At 49.7% G+C, this 22,046-nt stretch overlaps 1 protein-coding gene across 1 annotated transcript; it reads right to left on the reverse strand.

The window, feature by feature from the left end:
* Positions 1 to 1,034: 1,034 nt before the first annotated feature.
* On the reverse strand, positions 1,035 to 21,721 carry RAB11B (RAB11B, member RAS oncogene family). The gene is made up of 5 exons (XM_071578409.1): positions 21,616 to 21,721; positions 13,553 to 13,748; positions 11,478 to 11,671; positions 9,863 to 9,943; positions 1,035 to 5,851 (listed from the first exon to the last, which is right to left on the reverse strand). Exons 1-5 carry the CDS (start codon positions 21,653 to 21,655, stop codon positions 5,706 to 5,708), a joined length of 657 nt encoding a protein of 218 aa, XP_071434510.1. The 5' UTR covers positions 21,656 to 21,721; the 3' UTR covers positions 1,035 to 5,705.
* Positions 21,722 to 22,046: the final 325 nt, after the last annotated feature.

A 22,046-nucleotide genomic window follows, 5' to 3' on the forward strand; every position in this document is an offset into this window, starting at 1 on the left:
GCCCCCTCAGAGCCCCTTTAGAGCCCCCTCAGAGACCCTTCAGAGCCTCCTCAGGGTCCCCTCAGAGCCCCTTTAGAGCCCCCCGAAGCCCCTCAGAGCCTCCCAGAGCCCTCCAGAGCCCCCTCAGAGCCCCCCAGAGCCCCTTCAGAGACCCCCAGAGACCCTTCAGAGACCCCCAGAGCCCCCTCAGAGCCCTCTCAGAGCCCCCTCAGAGCCTCCCAGAACCCCCTCAGAGCCGCCCCCCAGAGCCCCTTTAGAGCCCCCTCAGAGACCCTTCAGAGCCTCCTCAGGGTCCCCTCAGAGCCCCCCAGAGCCCCTTTAGAGCCCCCCAGAGCCCCCCGGAGCCCCTTCAGAGACCCTCAGAGCCCCCCAGAGCCCTCTAGAGCCCCCTCAGAGCCCCTTCAGGGCCTCTTTAGAGCCCCCCAGAGCCCCTCAGAGCCCCCTCAGAGCCCCCCAGAACCCCCTCAGGGACCTTTCAGAGCCCCCCCAGAGACCCCTCAGAGCCCCCCAGAGCCCACTCAGAGCCCCCCCGGAGCCCCCTCAGAGCCCCTTTAGAGCCCCCTCAGAGACCCTTCAGAGCCCCCCAGAACCCCCTCAGAGACCCTTCAGAGCCCCCCCCAGAGCCCCTTTAGAGCCCCCTCAGAGACCCTTCAGAGCCTCCTCAGGGTCCCCTCAGAGCCCCTTTAGAGCCCCCCGGAGCCCCTTTAGAGCCCCCCCAGAGCCCCCTCAGAGCCCCCTGGAGCCCCCTCAGAGCCCCCCAGAGCCCACTCAGAGCCCCCCGGAGCCCCTGGCCCAGGGATGGACCCCCTTGGTCTCAGCCCTGGCGGGGATGACCTCCCAGAGCGGCCTCTTCTCTCCCCCCACGCTCCCCCACTGGAGCCTGGGCCAGCAGAGCCCTCGGGGGGTCCCGGCAGGGACACCCACCCCGTCCTGACCCTCGCTCGGGCTCTGGATCCAGCAGGGAACCGGCTCTGGAATTACATCCCCACCTTCTTCCACAGTTGTGTCTGGATCAGAACTTTACACACAAGGGATGATTTGGCAATCTTTATATCCACAATACATCATAACCATGCACAAAAATCGAGGGATGTGTATATTTACAAAGTGAATTGCACTTAACACAGGAACCAGGAACAAAAGTAAAGGAAAGGAACGTCTCTTCTGGGTTGCATAAAGGTCCAGTGCTATTTATAGCCTACAAAGCCTGACAGACAACACTACTGTGCATTATCTGACCAGTGTTAAATAGAAATTGCTGTTCCTTATTGGAACAGTGCAGCCCTGCAGATGCTCATCCCATGGAAACGTTACATGAATCACCATTCCAACCGTATTTAAGGGTCCACAAGTCAAGAGGATCCACCCTTGAGCCCGAACTCGCTGTGTTTTACCTGAAGGACAGTTAGTCTTCACCTCCAATTGTCTGATCTTTCCTAGCTGAAATTCAGGCCTCTACCTTTAATACTGTTTAGGGTTTTAGGAAGGAAAAAGGCCTCCCTAAGTGCCTGAGTCACTTCATTGGGGTCTTCTTCTCTTGTACAGAGTTCAGAACTTCTAAGCAAGTTCTTCCTTCCTGCTCGTGAGAGAAATGATCTCCAAGCCCTGGTAAGACTCAGCCATGAACAGCACACAAAGAGATCCCACCCACACCTTCTAGAGCAGCATAGAACACAGAGCCCAAAGCACAGGGGAGCAAAAATCCCTCCTGCACATTCTTCCAAAAGCTTTTGGTAAGTGACTGATTGAAATAAAGGCACAGACCAACCCTTACCATGCCCAGCCAAGAGCTCTCTGCCCATCAGCAGCCCTTTCACACACTGGGGGGTCACAGAATAGCACCCAAAAGGGGCATCTCTGGGATCCACCACCTTTCTGCTGCCTCTAACCTGCCTCAGGAGGAAGAAGGCACCAAAAGTGCCTTTTCCTCCTACCAAATGTTGACAGTCTCCACAGCACACACTGCAATCTTTTTAACAGAGCAGCAAACAGCCACTTGTCAAATGGATTCTTACATTTACACAAGTATAGAGCTATAAAACCCTGCTGTGAACCAAACTTCCTTGTCCTGTGTAGGCTCCAGCTATCAGTGGAGATCCCAGACAACTCACCTAAGCACTGGCTCAGCAGGAAGAAAAGAGTTGGATTGATCTGGTCTACCCCAAGGAATTTATTTTGCCAATTAGCTGTTTGTGTGCTCAGGACCAAATCACCTCTAAGTGTGATTTTTGGTCTTCACCCTCCCCATCACTGAAAGGAGAGGCAGCAGCACAGACTCCTGCCTAGTTCTGCATTAAAGAACCTGTTGTAGATACCAGCTGGAGCCTTTGCCTGATGGTTGTGTTACTGACACAGGTGGGGAGCACCCAGGGCTTTGTAGTGTTATCTTCCAATAGTTAAAGTTATCCTCAACATCCAAATAAAGCAAGCAGAGCACACATTCCTTCTTTCACAGGCAGCTTTCCCATCATCAGTTTTACCTAAGCTCAATTCTGCCCTTAAATGCCTTATGGCAGATTGAAGAGAAATGGAACCTTTTCCTCTTCTCCTAATACTGAGAGCCAGGGCCAGCAAAACTGCAGGATGAAGCAGTGCAGGTGAGGTTACGTGTAACCAGTAACTTTCACATCAGGAAACACTGTTAAGGAGTCTGGGCTACTGCAAAGCTTCCCTGAATGTCAGACAGCTCTTCAGCAGTTCCAGCTTCCTCAGGATTCCTCCAAGTCTTCCCCTTGGCAATCCCAGCAATTCCACCACGATAGTGGGCTGGTTTGTGGGTGAGTTTCTGAGGAGTGCACAATGCTTGAGGACACCAGAAACTCCAGACCAAAAGCATTTTCCTTGGTCTGTGCACAGCAAGATGGTTTAACCAGGCAGAACTGGCCTGCTGTCCTCATTCTACGGGCACTAACAGAGTCTGGGCAGGAGCACCTCAGACCCAGGGCAGGGCTGTGGCTCTGCCTGGAGAGGAGGAGAGCAGCCCAGGGAGGAGCCAACGTCACATTTCAGAAACTGAGGAACCACTGCAGATAAAACCCCCACTCAGTTCCCAGTGCTCACTTGAGCTACAGGTGTGTACCTGAGCACACCCACTCCTCCCACAGCCTGGGTACCCCAGCACAGGGCAGGAGGCCTTTCCCTGTCACACAAGAGGTCTCAGACCCAGCAGAATGGGTGTAAGATTCACTGGCACTGAGGGGGCTTTGCTCAGTGCATGATGGAGCTGTGTAAGAGCCCTTCAACACCCATAAATTCAACAGCACTTAAGCCCTAGACATGGACCTTTCACTGGGAGTCTGAGGTCTAGTTTAAAGCCTTTCACAAAGTCAAAAACTAAAGAAAATGTCTTAAGAAACAAGGAAGTCACTAAATTTCTTCCCAGCTTCTTACACCAGACCAGACTGATTGTAGAAACTTCATGTTAAGAACAGGACTTGCAGAGTAAGCATGTTAACAGATCACTCTGAACTAGTAAGTCTTCTTAACAGCACAATTCCTCCTCATGCTATCCAACTCCTTTCTGTATAAAAAGTTTGTTCAAAAATTAAGGAGCCCAGCTCCACTAGTGTCCACTTGCTCTTGAATGAAGTATTTTCAGTATTTCAGAATTTTCCATTCTCTCACTGCCAGCTGTCTAAACACTGACTGCATGTTATATTCTGGTCTAGGACCACCAAAAAGGTGACATCTCAGTTCCCACCTTCTCTCAACAGAATGCAACTGAAGTCAATACAAGTGTTGAAAGTGCTTCCCAAACTGGGGCACCCTTAGGATGAAGCACTGTGATGCCTAAAGAGGAATGCACACCCTCACTGAAGGGGCCCAGGCTGCAAGCATGCACCCCCTCACCCTGCACCTATCCTCTAAACAAATGTGGAGAGTGGAAGTGCCAGGCACCACGTGCATCCTGTGCTGGGAGCTTGAGCCCTCTCAGTGCATACAGTACAAAATTAAAGGCATTGGTCTGGAAACCTTATAAAAGAAAAGCCATCAGAGTTAACTGCCCTTAATTTTATTACGTAACCAGACAGAACAGTTGAGACTGGAATGTCAGATTTCCTCTTCAAACACAATTCACAGTTTCGTATTTGCTTTGTATCAGAAAAGAAATATCAACTCACTAATATGCAGCTGGGATTCATCCAGTGAGGTACAAGCTCAGAATACAGAGCAAAAACTCACTGCCAATGGCTCCACGAGCCTTCAGGGAGCTGCAGATGGTCTCCAGCTCTTCCTTTAGATCATTTTACCCAGTATTTGCTGCCATAACATTCAGTGGATGCCAGAGGGGATGCAAGTGGGCAAGAGCTAGTGAGTGATGAAAAGCCATCAGAGAAGATTTCCACAAGCAAGCAAGAGACTGACTACACAGAGTTGTGGTAACATTCTTCCCATTCAGCACAACAAAGAATTAGAGTAGTTAGCCCTGCTGATGACAAATCTGTTACATCAGTGAAGTACAATCATTTAAGAATTACAGTCTGCAGTTCAGTAAAACAGTAAGAGGAAAACAACTGGTTAGTAGTTATTCTGTGAAATCCTAATATGCATTTTAGTACAGGTCAATAGTGAAAGATCATGAAGAGAACATTACCAATGCTATGGGTCTGCAGAAGTTTTACAAAATGTATAAAGTATTGTGTTTCTCTACAACAACCAAAACCCTTACAAGTGCAGGTATATACGTGACATGAAAATATTGCTTCACTCACTCAAACAGGGGCAGGAGAGATCTAGAGAAAAAGCAGCATGCAAAAAAACCTGGAACTAGAGCAGATCCTGCTTTCAGACACTGACCTACAGTACAAAAGAAGCCTACTTATACAGGTTGCAAAAGGTTTCTGAAATCAATATGCTGGCACTTACTGTACAGTAATGTTAACTGATTAACATAAGCTATGAATAAATATTAAGCCACTTCATAAAGCCTGCACAGGCATTCATGGTGGCAGAGAAAGCAATGCAGACATACTTCATTGTTCCCAAATAAAACAAGAATAGAGAAAGATTTCCCAAGCAGGAAACAGTAAACTACACAGCCAGACTAACTGTATTAGGGGTAATTACAAAATAAGTAATGTTATTTTCAACAGCTTTCTTTTATGTGTGCAGCCTCTAAAACCCTCACTGTGAGACTTTGTCAGGACAGAAAACAGACCATTTGGTAGGATAGCTAGTTCAATTTCTCCCCCATGTTTACAGAAACACAAGAAAAAATCTAATTATGGGAGGAAAAAACCTTGTCACCTAAATGTAGTTATTTCTTCAATTGTTAGGAGTCAAGTCCTCATGGTTCCTTTCCCAGAAACAGCCACCAAAAAAAAACCAATCAAAACCAAAGCAAACAAAAAAACCAAAAAAACAAAACCATAAAAACCCACCAAACTCAAAAAAACCCAACAAAAACAAACCCAACCCATTTGAGAAGAGTTTCATGGGATAATAACCAGCAGCAGATGTTCCAATAAAAACATATCTATCAGATCAGTGACTACATTTCAAGCCCAGAAGTTACCACATGGAAGGGGTTTCAGAGGCAGGGGGATGTTAGCCCTACAATTAAAGCTCTAAAATGAGGGGGGAGATTCAGGAATGGAGGAAAGGAGGGAGGAGGGAGTCACTGAATCACAGGAGATAAGAAGTGCACACAAGTTTCTAAATGAAGCACAGACGAAGTGAAGGGCACAAGAGTCATCTACAGAAGGTCACAGGTTCTGACAGCACTGGAGTTTGTTGGATTTCTGTCCGTCGGTGGTTGGTGGGACACTGATGTCGACGACGTTGTTGCCGGGAGACTCGTCGTGCGCAGACCGGTCGGCGATTTGCTTCTGCGACACGATGCGGTAGATTTCTGCGGGAGAACACACCAGTTAGAGCCCCAGGGGGCACGGGCCAGGCTGCACAAGAACATGGCAGAAGCCAAGCATAGTTTAACTTGAGGGCTCTGAAAGGGAATCTGCTCTGGCCAGATGTGACACATAACATCTGGCTGGCTTTCCAGCTCTGGAATGGATAAGCCAACTCAGTCTGGAATAGTTATTAAGACAATAGTCTTTACTGTCTTCCATAACAGCACTGCCCATCCTGCTCTTTCTCACTGACTCCATGGACACAGGGATTATTAAAAGGGGCTTTTCAATGGGAAAGGAGCAGGAATGCTGATTTCTAAACAGGGAATCATCTTCTTTTTGATTAAAAAAAAAGGGAAACATACTCTAGAAATGCCAATCATCAGGACTCTGGGAAACATCCTGCACAGCAGAAGTGACAGTTCTCTGCTTCCCACCTCAGCTCCTGGCAAGCTGCTACCACCAAATAACAGCAATGCTCCTCTCTGCAACAAATCAGTTTCCCCACTAATGACAGTAAAAAGCCACACGGATCCATAAAGCCCCACGTTGACCCAAATGAATTTATTTGGCTCAAATTAATTTATGCCTGAAAGCACACAGATCCACAAAGCTGTAACCACTGAAGAGAGAATGCCAGTTTAAATGCTTTCAGTAACAAACCATTTCAACTGCATAGTTAGTAGAAATAATGTAAGTTGAAAGGTTTTTAAAATACTTATTTCACTGATTAAAGTCCATGTTACAACTTCCCTCCATTGTGAAACAGGAAAAGGGCAAGTACCTCCCTGGAAGTCTGTGGTAAATATTATGGTCACATTTGTACAGCCACAGCCCCAAAAGAGCAACACCCGAAGCCTTTAGTAAGGATTAAAAATCATGGGGGACTGTACAGGGTTTGTTTATAGTGATTTTTTGCTAGGCTTTTTGTTTTAGGAAGATGCACATATTTATGTTGTTTTAATGGAAACCTTTAACCCAAGGCCAATCTCGTTGCCCCTGGCTACCTACAGCTCTTTGCTGAAAGGGATGAGGAGAGCTGTCCAGAGGCTGTCACATCCTCTTTCTTTTCCTGCTCAGTGCTGTAATGGAACACGAGCTTTTCACAGTCATTGCCAAGCCCCATCTGCTTTGGAGTAGCACCTCTTTGGGGTGTTTTGTGGGTTTTTTCCTTCTAGTCTTTAGTGATCAAACTAGTGGCCAGTAAGGAAACTCCTGTCCCACTGTTCCCACCCTCTTCCCTCCTCCAAGTGCCCTGCAGTGGTTCCCAGTTCACTGTTCTACACAGCACATTCTCCCAAGTCTCCTCTCAGAATAATGATCTGCCCCCAGGTAAAGACTTCAGGAATAGCCTTTTCAGGACTAATCACTCCTGAACCACACACTACTAGAACTGGACAATCTCAACACTTTTGGGAGCCCAGGATGCTGCTAAGAGAGAGGGGTTTGAGTTCAGGCCTGACCTCGGCCTGAGTTCTGTTAGAGCATGGGGCTCTCCTAGAGCAGCCTCAGGCCAGCTTCTCTACCCAGGGTCAGTCTCAGGACTGCACTGCAGGGCAGACAGGATAGATGGTGACAGCTGAACTATGCTCAGAGCACTAAAACCACAGATACTGTCTCAAAGTGCCAGGGAAGTTGCCTCAGATCCAGCCAAGTGCCCCAACTCAGCAGTGAATCTCCTACACAGCATGAGATGGGCCAGCTCTGGCACTGGGCTGCTCCACCTCATTCTTCTCCAGTTGCTTCACTGGTAGCTCTAACACCAATCTTGCTGGGCAGCAAATAAACCCCATTCCTAGTCTGTCAGGCTCTTTTCTTACAGAAGCAGCTTGGCTACCCTTTTTCTCCCACCTGCCTCTTCTTGGGCACCTTGGGGTCAGAGTTGGGGACGTTCAGGCTGGAGAAAAGAGGGTTCCAGAGAGACCTTACTGAGAACTTTCAGTTCCTAAAGGAGTTCCAGGAGAGCTGGAGAAGGACTTTGGATGAGGGTACAGGACAAGGGGGAAAGGATTCCCACTGACACAGGGCAGAGTTAGATGGGATATGGGGAAGGAATTGTTCCCTGTGAGGGTGGGCAGGCCCTGGCACAGGTTGCCCAGAGCAGCTGTGGATGCCCCATCCCTGGAAGTGTCCAAGGCCAGGTTGGACAGGGCATGGAGCAACTTGGGCTAGTGCAAGGTGACCCTGCCCATGCCAAGGAGTGCAATGAGATGAGCTTTAAGATCCTTTCCAAACCAAACCATTTTGGGATTCTATGATCTTCCTCTAACTGTGACACATTTCTGTTACCAACACCTGGCCAGTACTAGACTCAGTGACCACAATGCTCTGTAGTGTTCCCATGCACACCCTGCAAAAGGAACCCAAAAGAGTTTGCCTTTAGAATTCACCTTTATTAATGTTCAACTTTTTTCCCAGTACTAGACTCTCACTGATACATAGTCAAAAAACAGTAATGCAAAGCCAGTTCTTTTGTCAGCATCCAGTAAGCAACACAGATACTGCCCAATAATGAAGTAGAACCAGAAAAAAGGCTCGTTCTCATTTAACTGAAATCAGTTATCTGGTCACAAGAAAGCTCAGAAAATTCTCATCTTGAGATGTTGTGGGGCATGTAGATCAAGCATAACTTTACAAAACAGTGTACTGTAGAGGCAGTTAATTGGCCTGGAATTCAGCTCTAGTAAGGAATTAGATCTTGCCCACTCTTCATGTCCACTGTATGGGTCTTAGAGCTTTTCAAGAGACATACTGATAAATTCTCCCCTCTACAGGACCAGATTCAGGTCTCTTGGGGTAGACAGAAATGGAGCAGTAATCCAATACCTGTCTGATTTCCCTCTTCCTATTTAGGTAAGATTTTTAAGGGTTCTTTGGCATTTACCATCTTCAGAGTGGGACACTGAAATACCAGCTTCACAGAAACACAGAACAGTTGGTGTTGGAAGAAACCTCTGGAGATCATCCAGTCCAACCTCCTGCCAAGGCAGGGTCACCTGGAGCAGGTGACACAGGAACATGTCCAGGTGGGTTTGGAATGTCTCCAGAGAGGGAGATTCTACATCTCCTCTGTGCAGCTGTTCCAGTGCTCTGCTACACTCCATGTTCTTCCTCATGTTGAGGTAACTTCTTGTGTTTTAGTGTTTAGTTTAGCCTTGCTCCTCAGTGCTCATTGCTGTCACAGACACCACTTAAAAGAGTCTGGCATCATCCTCTAACACTCCTTGGAGACATTTGCATGGACTTATGAGATCCCCTCTCAGCCTTCTCCTCTGCAGACTAACCAGGCCCAGTTCCTGCAGTCTCTCTTCATCAGGGAGATGCTCCAGATCCCTCATCATCTTTCTGGCCTCTACTGGACCCTCTCCAGTAGCTCCTTGTCCTTCTTGTCTCTCCTGTCCTGTGGAGCCCAGACCTGGACACAGCACTCCAGATGTGCCTCCCCAGGGCCGAGCAGAGGGGCAGGATCCCCTCCCTGACCTGCTGCCCACACTCCTGCCAATGCACTCCAGGATCCCATTGGCCCTACTGTCCCCCCCAGCTCATGGACAGTTTGTCACCCACCAGGACCCCCAGGCCCTTCTCTGCAGAAGATGCTGTTAGTGCACAGTCCCCTCCAGCCCTTGCCATCAGCTGAGAACGAGTTCAGCAATCTTACAAAGTATCAGTTTGCTTTGGGCAAGAGAAGACATTGGAACATTTACCTTCCCAGCATGGCTGTGGCTTCACTGTTGAGATTTTGTGCTGGCACAAAACTACTACTACTCTTTTAAGACAGTACTATTGCAATAGCTTGAATTTATGGAACATCAGGAGATAGAAACCTCTGGGAGACAGAAACCCTCCCTTGGGCAGAAAGGTATGTGTGTGATGGGAGATAGAACACAACAGTAAGATTAGAAGGTTTGGAAACTAACCATCATTCCCAACATTCATTCCCAAAACATTCCAGATAACTGCAAAATGTGCCTATGAAGAAGATCCACCACCTCAGGAGCTCCTACAAACCCTACCTGTAAGGATGTTCTTGAAGGCTTCTTCTACATTTGTTGAATCCAGAGCAGATGTTTCAATAAAAGATAAGTTATTTTTTTCTGTAATAAATAAAAAGTGGTTCAGTTAAAAACTTTAATAACATTTTATTTCACCTTTATTTTGAGGTTTTCAGCTTTATTTTAGGCCAAATCAGCCAGGACACAGTTGTTTTTCCTTTTCCCTGTTACACAAGGAACACATTTGTGCACATTTCTTTGGCTGCTGCATTTCAACAACATTTCCTTTGCCAACAGTGTGAGAACATTTTCCACTGCAGCTCTTGCTCAGTCAAGCAACACAAAATATCACTCTCCTCTGGCTATGGATCACACCCAGAAGTACCTTGAGCAAGAGCCCTGGCAAAAGCAAGTCAGCTGCCAGTCACAATTTCTCTCTGCAACTCCAGAAAGATCAACAGACCTGCACTTTCCTAATCAGACCCCACTTCCAAATCACAATAATACAGTCTGTTTTCTTCTTTCCTCTTACAATGCAAAAGATTTTTATTAAAACGAAAGTGATTAATACCCAAACATCACACCTAGAATGGTTTTGTACCACCTGCCAAGGAACAGGCAATTTTCAGTCACAGAGCCTAAACAGCAACACCAGGACCATCACTAGCAATTCAAAACAGCCTTAGCAGGAAGCCAGGGGCAAAAGACAGTAAGCTGAACCAAGTCACCAAACTAACAGACTATCTTGTTTTGCTTCTCTTAGGTAATTGTCACTTCTCATTCTGAAAATTTTAAGTGGTTTTACTCACTCACCAGCAAACTTCAGACAGTGTGTTTAAGTAAGGCCTGGTAATACTTCTAAAGGTATTTTAAAGGCTGTACATTTAAATTCCACCTCCAAGCTTGACAGCCACAAAAGTCAGCTGAGTGTCCCCAGGCCTTTAAAGGCCAGAGAGCATTTGACCAGTGCTCTGACAGGTAAAGAAGGGAGAAGGAATGCTGTGGCAGCAGCTCACACAGCCCACGTGACTTCTCCCAACTGATAATTTTTAAGTCTGATGATTGCTGCACTTAAGTGAGACCAGCTGACAACAGTCTGTGCACCAGTGCTGTGGGGCAGAAACCACCCCATCTAAGACAGGGTTCAGCATTCGTTTGCAGCTGTGCACATTGATATCTACTCAGCAGAACCAGGCCTCTAGGAAGGAAGGAAAGATACTTTGTTTTGTGAGATTTTATGTTCCTATTGTGACATTTTCTCTTCTAAACGTTGCTTACTGTTTCCAGCATTGTTAGAGGAAGTGTTTAATCTTCAGCTATCAGGCAGTTCAAGGACAGTGTTTCAAAAACATGAACTAGCACTAGATTTAAAAACCAACAGAAAAATCCAAACCAAATGTATTAAAAAAACCACCAAAACCCCCAAACCAAATATATTAAAAAACCCACCAAAAACCCCAAACCACACAGGCATGTTAATAAACAAAGTCATTATCACTCAAACAAACAAACAAACACCATAAAAATTTATTTTTAGGGTCCAAACTGAAACTCTATAGGAGAGTTCAGCCCTGGAGAAAACGTGCCCAGCAGGTTCCTGAAGGCCCAGCCCAGCCCAGCCCCTGCGGGTACCGACCTGCGAAGGCGCGAGCCTCGTCCGTGGGCACCGCGCGCAGGTGGCGCAGGTCGCTCTTGTTCCCCACCAACATGATGACGATGTTGTTGTCGGCGTGGTCCCGCAGCTCCTTCAGCCAGCGCTCCACGTTCTCGTAGGTGAGGTGTTTGGCAATGTCATACACAAGCAGAGCCCCCACAGCACCACGGTAATACCTGAAAGCAGGAGGCACAGCCCTTTACAGAGAGCTCGGGCCCAGTCACACCAACAAACCTGCCATGTGGCTCTTCTACACTGGCTTCCACTTTGGAAAAAGTTGTGCTGATGAAAATGCTGCTGTTGGATTTTGTCTTTTAAGCCAAAAACCAAGTTCCAAATGCCATTTTTTTTCTAATGGCATTTCAAAAAAAGTCCAATGTATGTACTAAAATGCTGGAGAGCCTGCAGAGGCCAGGACGTTTTCAGTCTGCTCAAAGAGTGTGCACAAAAACTCACCATTTCAGAACTGGTACTGCTGGAAGGTTTCATAAAGTTATAACTTAACTTTCTACTAGGAAAATTGTCCTTAGGAAAATGTCAGTATTTGTTATTGATCCTTCAAACATCTCCTGTCTCTCATACAAATTAAAGAGGAGCTTTGGGCTATACTGTCATTATTCACAAGCCCTTGATCCACGAACAGAGTTTGCTCCCTCAGGGCAGGTTTGGGCCCATTTCAACACAAGTCGAGGGCTCAGCACCACACAAACCAATCTGTATCAGCAATCCTATAATGTCTGTATCTGTCTTCCACCTAATCCTACCAGCACCTGTCTGACACGCTGTTGAACCGAGCCAGGGCACCAAGTCAGCAGAAAACATTCCCTTGTCCCTGCTGGTTGACATTCCAGTGGCCAAGCAGGCAGAACTGGCTGGGCCATGTGTGGAACAGGAGCTCGTGCCAGCACAGAGGAGGGGCAGGATCACAGCACTGCAGCTGCACTGGTTCCCAGCAGCCAAGCCTGTTGCAGAACCAGACTCAGCAACAGTTTCTCAGCAGAAAGAACAATTCAAGGGTCACAAAAAAATTCTGAAAGCCACACTAACACTTCTCAAAAAGATGTAGTTTGAAATTGCCATTTACATCTTCTTCTGCATTGCTTTGGTTTTGCATCTCTTTCCCTATAGATCAGTCCCTCTGGCCTCCAGGCTCTCCTGGTTTTCTCCCATCTTGACAAAGTTCCCCTTATCCTGAGTTTAAAGAAAGTAGCTCAATCTGTGCCTGACTTTTATCATGATTTTTAAACAGGTTTTTATATTTAAAAACTAATACACATCTGTAATGTAACAAAAAATCAACTTACTGAGGAGAACAAGCCCTGGAGAACCTGAGTTTGTTTTTTGTCCTCTGCCAGACACTTTTGCCTGCACAGAGACAGGTACACCCAGAGGTACATCTTAGGACACAGTGTGGCTTAACAAGGTGTTACAGGTGAAAGCTCCTCACCACCCTGTTCTACTCAAAAATGTGCCTGATGTTGCAGAGTCAGCACTGCACAGTTGCCTTTTTATTTCCTGGCTATTCAGTGTGTGCACTCGTGGAGCTAATTTTCAGCACTGGGATTAATTTAAAGTCATTGGGATTTCAAGGGACTTTGTGGCTGCAGATTGTCCAAAAAATATCCTCAATCTCAAGACTGAGGGGGCAGTGGAGACCACAAGCCACAGGTGTTACAGTAAACCACCATGCCCAGACCTAAAGTTGATGCCAACAGCACCCATGTTCCATCCAAAGCAATGGTCACTCCACAGGATGAACACAGCACACACAGGGCAGACAAAAAACCAAATCACAAGACTGAAACAGAATCTCCCACACTTTTGATTTAAGCTGTCATTTGTTTCTTTAATAGTAACATGATAATCTAAAAATTACTTTCATTATATTAATCAAGGAACACAACAAAAGTATTTGCTATCTTATGAGTTGGATCCACACTGAAGTCAGTCATAATGATCTCATCACACGCCCCAAATATGTTTAATGAATTCTCTACTCATAAATTTATTTGCAGCATCTCTGCTGGAATTGTGCAGAGCAAAGCCACGGTACTCACGCTGAGGTAATGGCGCGGTATCGTTCCTGTCCTGCCGTATCCCAGATCTGCGCTTTTATCGTCTTCCCGTCCACCTGGATGCTCCTGGTGGCAAATTCCACCCCAATGGTGCTCTTACTCTCCAGATTGAACTCATTGCGTGTGAAACGTGACAGAAGATTACTCTTCCCAACTCCAGAGTCTCCAATCAACACAACTGAAAGAAGACACATTATTTTCACAATTAATTTCTCGTACCAGCACTGACCTCGCACAGCAGCATGGCCTGACAACGCCTCAGACTTTACTACTCACAGCTTGCATTCCTCAGCCCCAAAACAAACCCGAGCTGCTTTGTAGGGAGCAGCTGCTCAGTCCTCAGAGGTGGAAAAGAGAAATTGCTTCAGTGACTGTCAAAGCCAAAGGCACGTTGGAGGCCTCAGCCATCACACATAGGAGATGTTCCTCACACTCAACCTTTGGCAGAGGGAAGGCTGCAACACACATTTTCAGAAAGTCTACAGGCAAGAACATGGCACCAAGCCACCTGTCTGCTTCTGTACATCATAAACCTACTTTATTTTCATTTAAAAATGCAAAACACCCAAGTAAACAATTATTTGCTGCCCCTGTTTGAGTCACACAGGGTATTGTACTTCAATAATTTAATTCATAAATACCTTCACCACAAAAAGGGGAAAACAGGAGACATCTGATACTACAAAGAAGATACAAAGCAAAGCAGAACTTCATCCAGCAAAATGAGTTCTAGTAGACTGCACGAGAAGTAAAAGATGAGCTACAAGCCTCTGCCTCCACACACAGTGTTGCCATGTTAACAGAAAAATGTTAGTGCAGGGAGATCTTCAGCACACAAAGCCCAGCATTCCTGAAAGGAACTGTGAAAATAAAAGGTACATCTTGTGGTAGGAGGTTCCCTCTACTTTCAGGCTTATCGACAAGAACAAGAAACAACTGACAGGAACAAGGCTGAAGAAGCTGAGCCATCCTCCCTCTGGCTCCACAAACACTGCACCACGTACATGTTGGAATTCAAGTGGCCTGGCTCGAGCAGAAGGAAGAAAGGCAGCCAGCCCCTGTGAGCTTTCTTCAACCTTGGGAATATTCCCTGCTTAAGTTCAAAGGACAGATATGCTGATCTTCCACATTCATGTGATTCTCCCTTCAGAAAAGCAGACATGGGCAAAAAACATTCCCAATCCCTCCACAACAATTACAGAAGAATCTTCTCATCACACCCTTCCAGAATGAGCTCACCAGTGTTCTCCCAGGGCCAAGGACTGTACTTGTCTTTCAGTGTTAGTACAGCTTTTCTCTGCTCAGGCCACTGTTTGAGGACACAGCTCTGGCAGGGCCCTGCTCCACTGCAGCTCCTGCCTCCCTGCCCCGGGACACATTCCCGGGCTGCTCCTGGAGCCCGCTCTCTGCTCCGGAGCTGCACTGGGGATTGCTGAAACGCTGTGCATGGTCCCCCCAGCAGCTCATCCGCCTGACAGCACAGACAGAGAATTGTGTGAGCACAGCTGAACAGGCAAAACACAACAGAGGCAGGAACGTGGCAAGGCACCACAATTTCCCACCCAGGATGGCCTCAAACCAGCTCTGCTCAGTGCCTTCCCAGGCAAACTGCCTAAATGATTCCTTAGGGCACGAGAACAGATAGATAAAACAAGATTTTATTCTGAGTTCTAACTCTAGGGTTTTGTTAGCTTTATTTTCCAGACAGTTTTTCATCTCTAATTCCATGGGGTGTTCCCAAAACGGGCCAAAGGTCTCCCATCTTGCACAGGGAACTGCTGGCTGGAGGAGGCTCTACCCTACAGCAAAGTCCTGACCATAATCAAAGGTAAGAACATCCACCACACAAGCTAGACCAGCTTGGAAAACCCCTGAAGCTTTGAACCCTTTCTGAAGGATGTTACCTTCCCATGAATTTGCATCTGGAGAAAGCAAAACCAGCCATCTCTCCAGGTTCTGGTCACCTCCCATCCTCTGGCACTTCAAAATTACCAGTTTGGGGCATAAACTGTAGAAACAGCTCCCAGGTCATTAAAGAATAGAACTGGGAGCCGTTTGTGCAGTTTATGCCCACCTTTCACAGGAGGAAAATTCCAGGGGTCCCACACTCCTTTGGCTGGTCACTCACAGGCTCCTTCACAGGGCTGCCCCACGTTCCAGCAGAACTGGGAGAAGAGCATTTTTAGGAAGTTAAAGGAAGGCAATGAGATCCCAGCTCAATAAAGAACATGCTCTCTACCCTACAGTCTCCTCGTGTGTCTTGATAATACTCAATCCTGAGCATTAAATGAGCATTTTCATTTTTAGCAGAAAGAGGCCAAGGCTGGAGGTCCCACATGAAAACATAATCCACAAACTTTTATTTTCTATGGGAGCTGAGCAACCTTCAACATACCAGACTAAGTGATTAGATCTTGAGAAAGTTTCTAAATTTGGGAAAAGGCCACCAGACAGCATTGCCTGTTCAAATGCAGAAGTTATGACAGAATAGAAAAGTTCCAAAGGAGAGAGAAGAGTCTCAATACTCCCTTAAACACATCTCACCAGAATTGATGGACTGACCCCCCCAAATGGCTCTTAAGGCCACACTGGTGATGGAAATATGCTCTGCTGATAGAAAGATGTGCTGGTTTCATCTTCAAAGTGACAGGAACCAATAACTAGCAGCTGTCACCTTCAGATGGCTCTAAGCAAACAGACAAGCCTCACTCAGTGCCCTGTTTACATCCTGTCCCCTTCAGTCTTTCCTGACCTGGTCTCTCCTCCAGCACCTGGTTATTGTTCACCAACCATCCCCATCACCAACCAGTGGTGGGTTATCATTCACCAACAATCCCCATCACCAACCAGTGGTGGGTTATCGTTCACCAACCATCCCCACCACCAACCAGTGGTGGGTTATCATTCACCAACCATCCCCATCACCAACCAGTGGTCGGTTATCATTCACCAACCATCACCATCACCAACCAGTGGTGGGTTATCATTCACCAACCATCACCATCACCAACCAGTGGTGGGTTATCATTCACCAACCATCACCATCACCAGCCAGTGGTGGGTTATCATTCACCAACCATCCCCATCACCAGCCAGTGGTGGGTTATCATTCACCAACCATCCCCATCACCAACCAGTGGTGGGTTATCATTCACCAACCATCCCCATCACCAGCCAGTGGTGGGTTATCATTCACCAACCATCACCATCACCAACCAGTGGTGGGTTATCATTCACCAACCATCACCATCACCAACCAGTGGTGGGTTATCATTCACCAACCATCACCATCACCAACCAGTGGTGGGTTATCATTCACCAACCATCTAACCCAGTCACCATCCTGACTCTGCTTCCTGTGTCTGGCCAGGCCCCACAACACCCAGACCCAGAGCTCAATCCCCACCCAACACCTGCCCCACACCTTGGGATCCTGGTACAAAGCAAGCGAAAGTCAGAATAAAAAATCCAGGGCAATTCATCAGTAGAAAGAAAGGGAAAATAATAGAGCAAATTTATGATAGAATTGTAAATACAGTACTTAGTAAACTGAAAAAAAAGAATATATACTTTCCAACAAACCATGAGACTGAGACTCAGTCTAGCACAGACGACCTAAGCAGAGTTCATGATAAATCTGATGCACACAAGGTTGCCAGACATTGGTGACTAAAAGGACACGCTTTTGTTTCCAATAAGCACAGCCTCTGTTAGGCTGAGGCTCTAATCAGAGCAGTCTAAATTCCCACAAAGGTAAAAGAAAGCTCTTTTTCCTACTGCTGCTTTTCCCTGCCTTTTGATGAGCCAGCACACATCTGCACAACCTCAGACTTAATTTTTTTAAAAACCCACTGATAATAGTTAATCTCTGAGAGCAAAATTAATGTGCAGATCACTTTTTAATAGGTACAAGCCTTCCAATATTTTTAACAGTTATTCAAAGGTCATGAATTCAATTCCAGATTAATCTATTCAAAACTCATGCTGAAAAAATTCCTGCTTTTTCAGTATCCGAGCCACAGAATTAACGGGAGCAAAGCCCCGGCCCACTGGCTTTGTTTGGGCCCCACTGCCCTGCCCAGCCCCACTGCCCTGCCCAGATCCACTGCCCTGCCCAGCCCCACTGCCCTGCCCAGCCCCGCTGCCCTGCCCAGCCCCGCTGCCCTGCCCAGCCCCGCTGCCCTGCCCAGCCCCACTGCCCTGCCCAGCCCCGCTGCCCTGCCCAGCCCCACTGCCCCGCCCAGACCCACTGCCCTGCCCAGACCCACTGCCCTGCCCAGACCCACTGACCCACTGCCCTGCCCAGCCCCACTGCCCTGCCCAGCCCCACTGACCCACTGCCCTGCCCAGCCCCACTGCCCCGCCCAGACCCACTGCCCTGCCCAGCCCCACTGCCCTGCCCAGCCCCACTGCCCTGCCCAGACCCACTGCCCTGCCCAGCCCCGCTGCCCTGCCCAGCCCCACTGACCCACTGCCCTGCCCAGCCCCGCTGCCCTGCCCAGACCCACTGCCCTGCCCAGACCCACTGCCCTGCCCAGCCCCACTGCCCTGCCCAGCCCCGCTGCCCTGCCCAGCCCCACTGCCCTGCCCAGCCCCACCGACCCACTGCCCTGCCCAGCCCCACTGCCCTGCCCAGACCCACTGCCCTGCCCAGCCCCACCGACCCACTGCCCTGCCCAGCCCCACTGCCCTGCCCAGTCCCACCCCCTGCCCAGTCCCACCCCCTGCCCAGTCCCACTGCCCTGCCCAGACCCACTGCCCTGCCCAGTCCCACCCCCTGCCCAGTCCCACTGCCCTGCCCAGACCCACTGCCCTGCCCAGACCCACTGCCCTGCCCAGCCCCACTGATCCACTGCCCTGCCCAGACCCACTGCCCTGCCCAGCCCCACTGCCCTGCCCAGCCCCACTGCCCTGCCCAGCCCTGCACACACAGCTCGGCTCCTGCCCCCAAGGTTGGCTCAGGCAATTTGGTAACAAACAGCATTTTGTTGTGATCAATAAAATAAGAGTTTTGTCTGTTGGGACACACACCAAATAAAGGGAAATTTGGAATTAAGATAAAGTGGAGCTAGTTCAGCAGAGCAGTTTTGACTACAGCCACACTCACACCCCCAGGGTGGCCCCAAACCTCCCCCGTGCTGGCCCTGATAAGCCAACAATGCCCATCCAGCCCTGCTGGAATGGCCAGTCCTGGAGCTCACACTGATGGACAGGAAGCACCAGGGAACAGCAGGAGCAGCTGCACGAAGGAACTGCTGCCACCAACTTCTTGGCCACTTTCACCCTGAGAAACTGATTCATAGCCAGCTTTTCCCACCAGAGACTAACAATAAATGGGGCTCTTTGCCTGTTAAACTTTTCATACAGCTGATTAACAAAACCTATTCTAAATGACATAAGTTCCTGGATAAGCAGCTTCAGATCATCCACTATATAAAAGTGTAAGAATTGTGACTTCAAAGCACCACTACAGTCATCCTAAATAGAATTACAGTATAAAGATGCAAATTCTTAAACAAGTGCAAATGAAAAAGGTAAAACCAGAGTCCAGCCAAACTTCCTTTGGAAATGGGTGGTAGGGGAAATGGTCAAGCCTTAAATTTAAAAAATATAAACTTTCCCTGACTGAAATCCTCCCACATCATTATTTCTACCTCTGACTACAACTACATGTGACTAACAGAACTGAGTTCAAACTCCATTTGTGTAGCTAAAAAGAGGTTAAACCACAAGCCAACCAAATCCCTGGACATTATTATGTCAATTGCCCTTGACATTTAATTCCACTATTGGAGGAGGCAAAAGGGAAAGGAAGGGGAAGTTGGTCCTGTAGCAGAAACCTGGTCCCATTTATATTATTTCTTGCCTAGTCCCAAAAAGCCTCAGAGGGAGGAAGGAAAAGATGAGTAGATAGCAAAGAGTTTCTTTGTGGCCTTGATTATTTATTTTTTAAAAAATCATCTACACAACAACCCTCCCAAAAGACACACAGAAAGGGACTATTCTCTCCCCCATCTTTCATTAAGTGCTGCCAGCACCAGCACAGCACAGATCCTGTGCTTTGGGTTAAATCTTACTCCAGATAACATTAGAACCACATTTCAAAGCAGCACAAGCATTTTTAAAAGACAAATGCAGTTTTCCCTACCTAATTGACTATTCACAGAAGAAAATAAGAAGTAAAATTTTTAGGCTTTCAAGTTCCTGGCTATTAAACCACCTGGGAAACAGACAGTGGAATGACTTCAGAAGGAAACTACTTCTGACCCAGACAGTTTAGCATATTTTTATAGGTTGGTCTCCTTCTATATGGGCAGGGAAAAAATAAGGGTCCTTTCCCCCACTGTCTTCAAGACTGTAAAACAAACACAGCAAATAGGCTGTGTAAGTAAAATATTTCCCACAGATTTGCTCTTTCCCTTGGTCCACAACAACAGTGGAATCACTGCTGGCCTTATGAGGGTCCAGGGATGAACAGTGTGGTCTGACATCAAACTCCTGGGAAACTGTCCCAGCAGAAAGTGACCCCCACAGCCCCCTGAGCACCCACCGACGGCTCCGTCAGTGCTGCCCCAACCACGAACCAGCTCTCGAGGTGAAAATCAGATTTCAGTCACTTTACCACAGGAGATCTGAACCAAAACCAGCCAGGAAATTGAAGGTGAAGTGTTACACCCACCTGCACTGCCCCTCGGGCCCTCCCAGCCTGAGCTCGGGGATGCTCCGGAAAAAAGGTCAGCCCGAGGCACTAGACAGGCAGGAGCCCGGCCTGGGAGCCACCCCCGGGACAGACACCCCCGGGACAGACACCCAAGGGACAGACACCCCCGGGACAGACACCCAAGGGACAAACACCCCCGGGACAGACACCCCCGGGACAGACACCCCCGAGACAGACATCCCGGGACAGACACCCCCGGGACAGACACCCAAGGGACAAACACCCCCGGGACAGACACCCCCGGGACAGACACCCAAGGGACAGACACCCAAGGGACAGACACCCCCGAGACAGACACCCAAGGGACAGACACCCACGGGACAGACACCCCCGGGACAGACACCCCCGGGACAGACACCCAAGGGACAGACACCCCCGAGACAGACACCCCCGGGACAGACACCCCCGGGACAGACACCCAAGGGACAGATACCCAAGGGACAAACACCCCCGGGACAAACACCCCCGGGACAGACACCCCCGGGACAGACACCCCCGAGACAGACACCCCCGGGACAGACACCCCCGAGACAGACACCCCCGAGACAGACACCCCCGGGACAGACACCCCCGGGACAGACACCCCCGGGACAGACACCCACGGGACAGACACCCCCGAGACAGACACCCCCGGGACAGACACCCCCGGGACAGACACCCAAGGGACAGACACCCAAGGGACAGACACCCCCGGGACAGACACCCCCGGGACAGACACCCAAGGGACAGACACCCCCGGGACAGACACCCCCGGGACAGACACCCTCGGGACAGACACCCCCGGGACAGACACCCCCGGGACAGACACCCAAGGGACAAACACCCCCGGGACAGACACCCCCGGGACAGACAGATAGCCCGGAGTCACCCAGGGGGGGATCCCCCGGAGCCAGGGCCGGAGGAGCCGCACCGAGCCCTCCCACAGCCCCGGACAGCCTGGCATGTCCCAGGCGGGGACAGGAGCGGTGAACACCCACCGGCACAGGCTCCCGAGGCTCCCGGTGCCGGCGCTTAGCGAGGCCCTGCGAAAGAGCCTCCACCGAAGCCGAAGTTTTTTTCAGCTCCGGCACGACATCGGGCGATCTCCGACCACCCCCGGCCCCGCCGGGCACAGCCCCGGGCCGGACCCCGGCCCCTCCGGGGATCATCGTCGGCGCCCCGCGGTCCGGGGCGGGGCGGGGCGGGCAGGCCCGCGGCGCTCCCCGGCGCCAGGCCCGACCGGGGCCCCGAAAGGCCGCCCCGCGTACAAAGGCCGCGGCGGCCGCCGCCGGGCCCGCGCAGCCCCCGGTGTCGGCCGAGCCCCGCGCGGTGCCGCGGGCGGTACCTTTGAACAGATAGTCGTACTCGTCGTCTCGGGTGCCCATGGCGATGGCGGCGCCGACCCCTCTGCCTGCCCGGCACCGACCGCGGCACTGCCGGGGGGGTGTGGGGGGGGCGCTCCCGCGCCGGCCAATCAGCGCCCGCCAGAGCCCGCAGGAGGCGGGCGGCGCGCCAGACCCATCGTCGACAGCCAATCGGTGACGAGCGCGCCGCTGACTGGCGGGCGGTGCCACCCAATGGAAGGAAGGCAGCTGGGGAGGGGCGGGGCCTGGAGGCTGAGCCGGGAACCTACGAGACGGGGCGGAGCCTGGGGCGAAAGGGGGCGGGGCTTGGCCGAGGGCAGCGGAGCTGGGCGGGGCTTTGTGGGGCGGGCCCAGGGGCGTGGCCTGGGACGGTGGGAGGGGGCACTGCCCGAGGCCGGGGGGGGTCACACGG

Source organism: Pithys albifrons, chromosome 27, assembly GCF_047495875.1.
Source record: "Pithys albifrons albifrons isolate INPA30051 chromosome 27, PitAlb_v1, whole genome shotgun sequence".
Taxonomy (NCBI): Eukaryota; Metazoa; Chordata; class Aves; order Passeriformes; family Thamnophilidae; genus Pithys; species Pithys albifrons.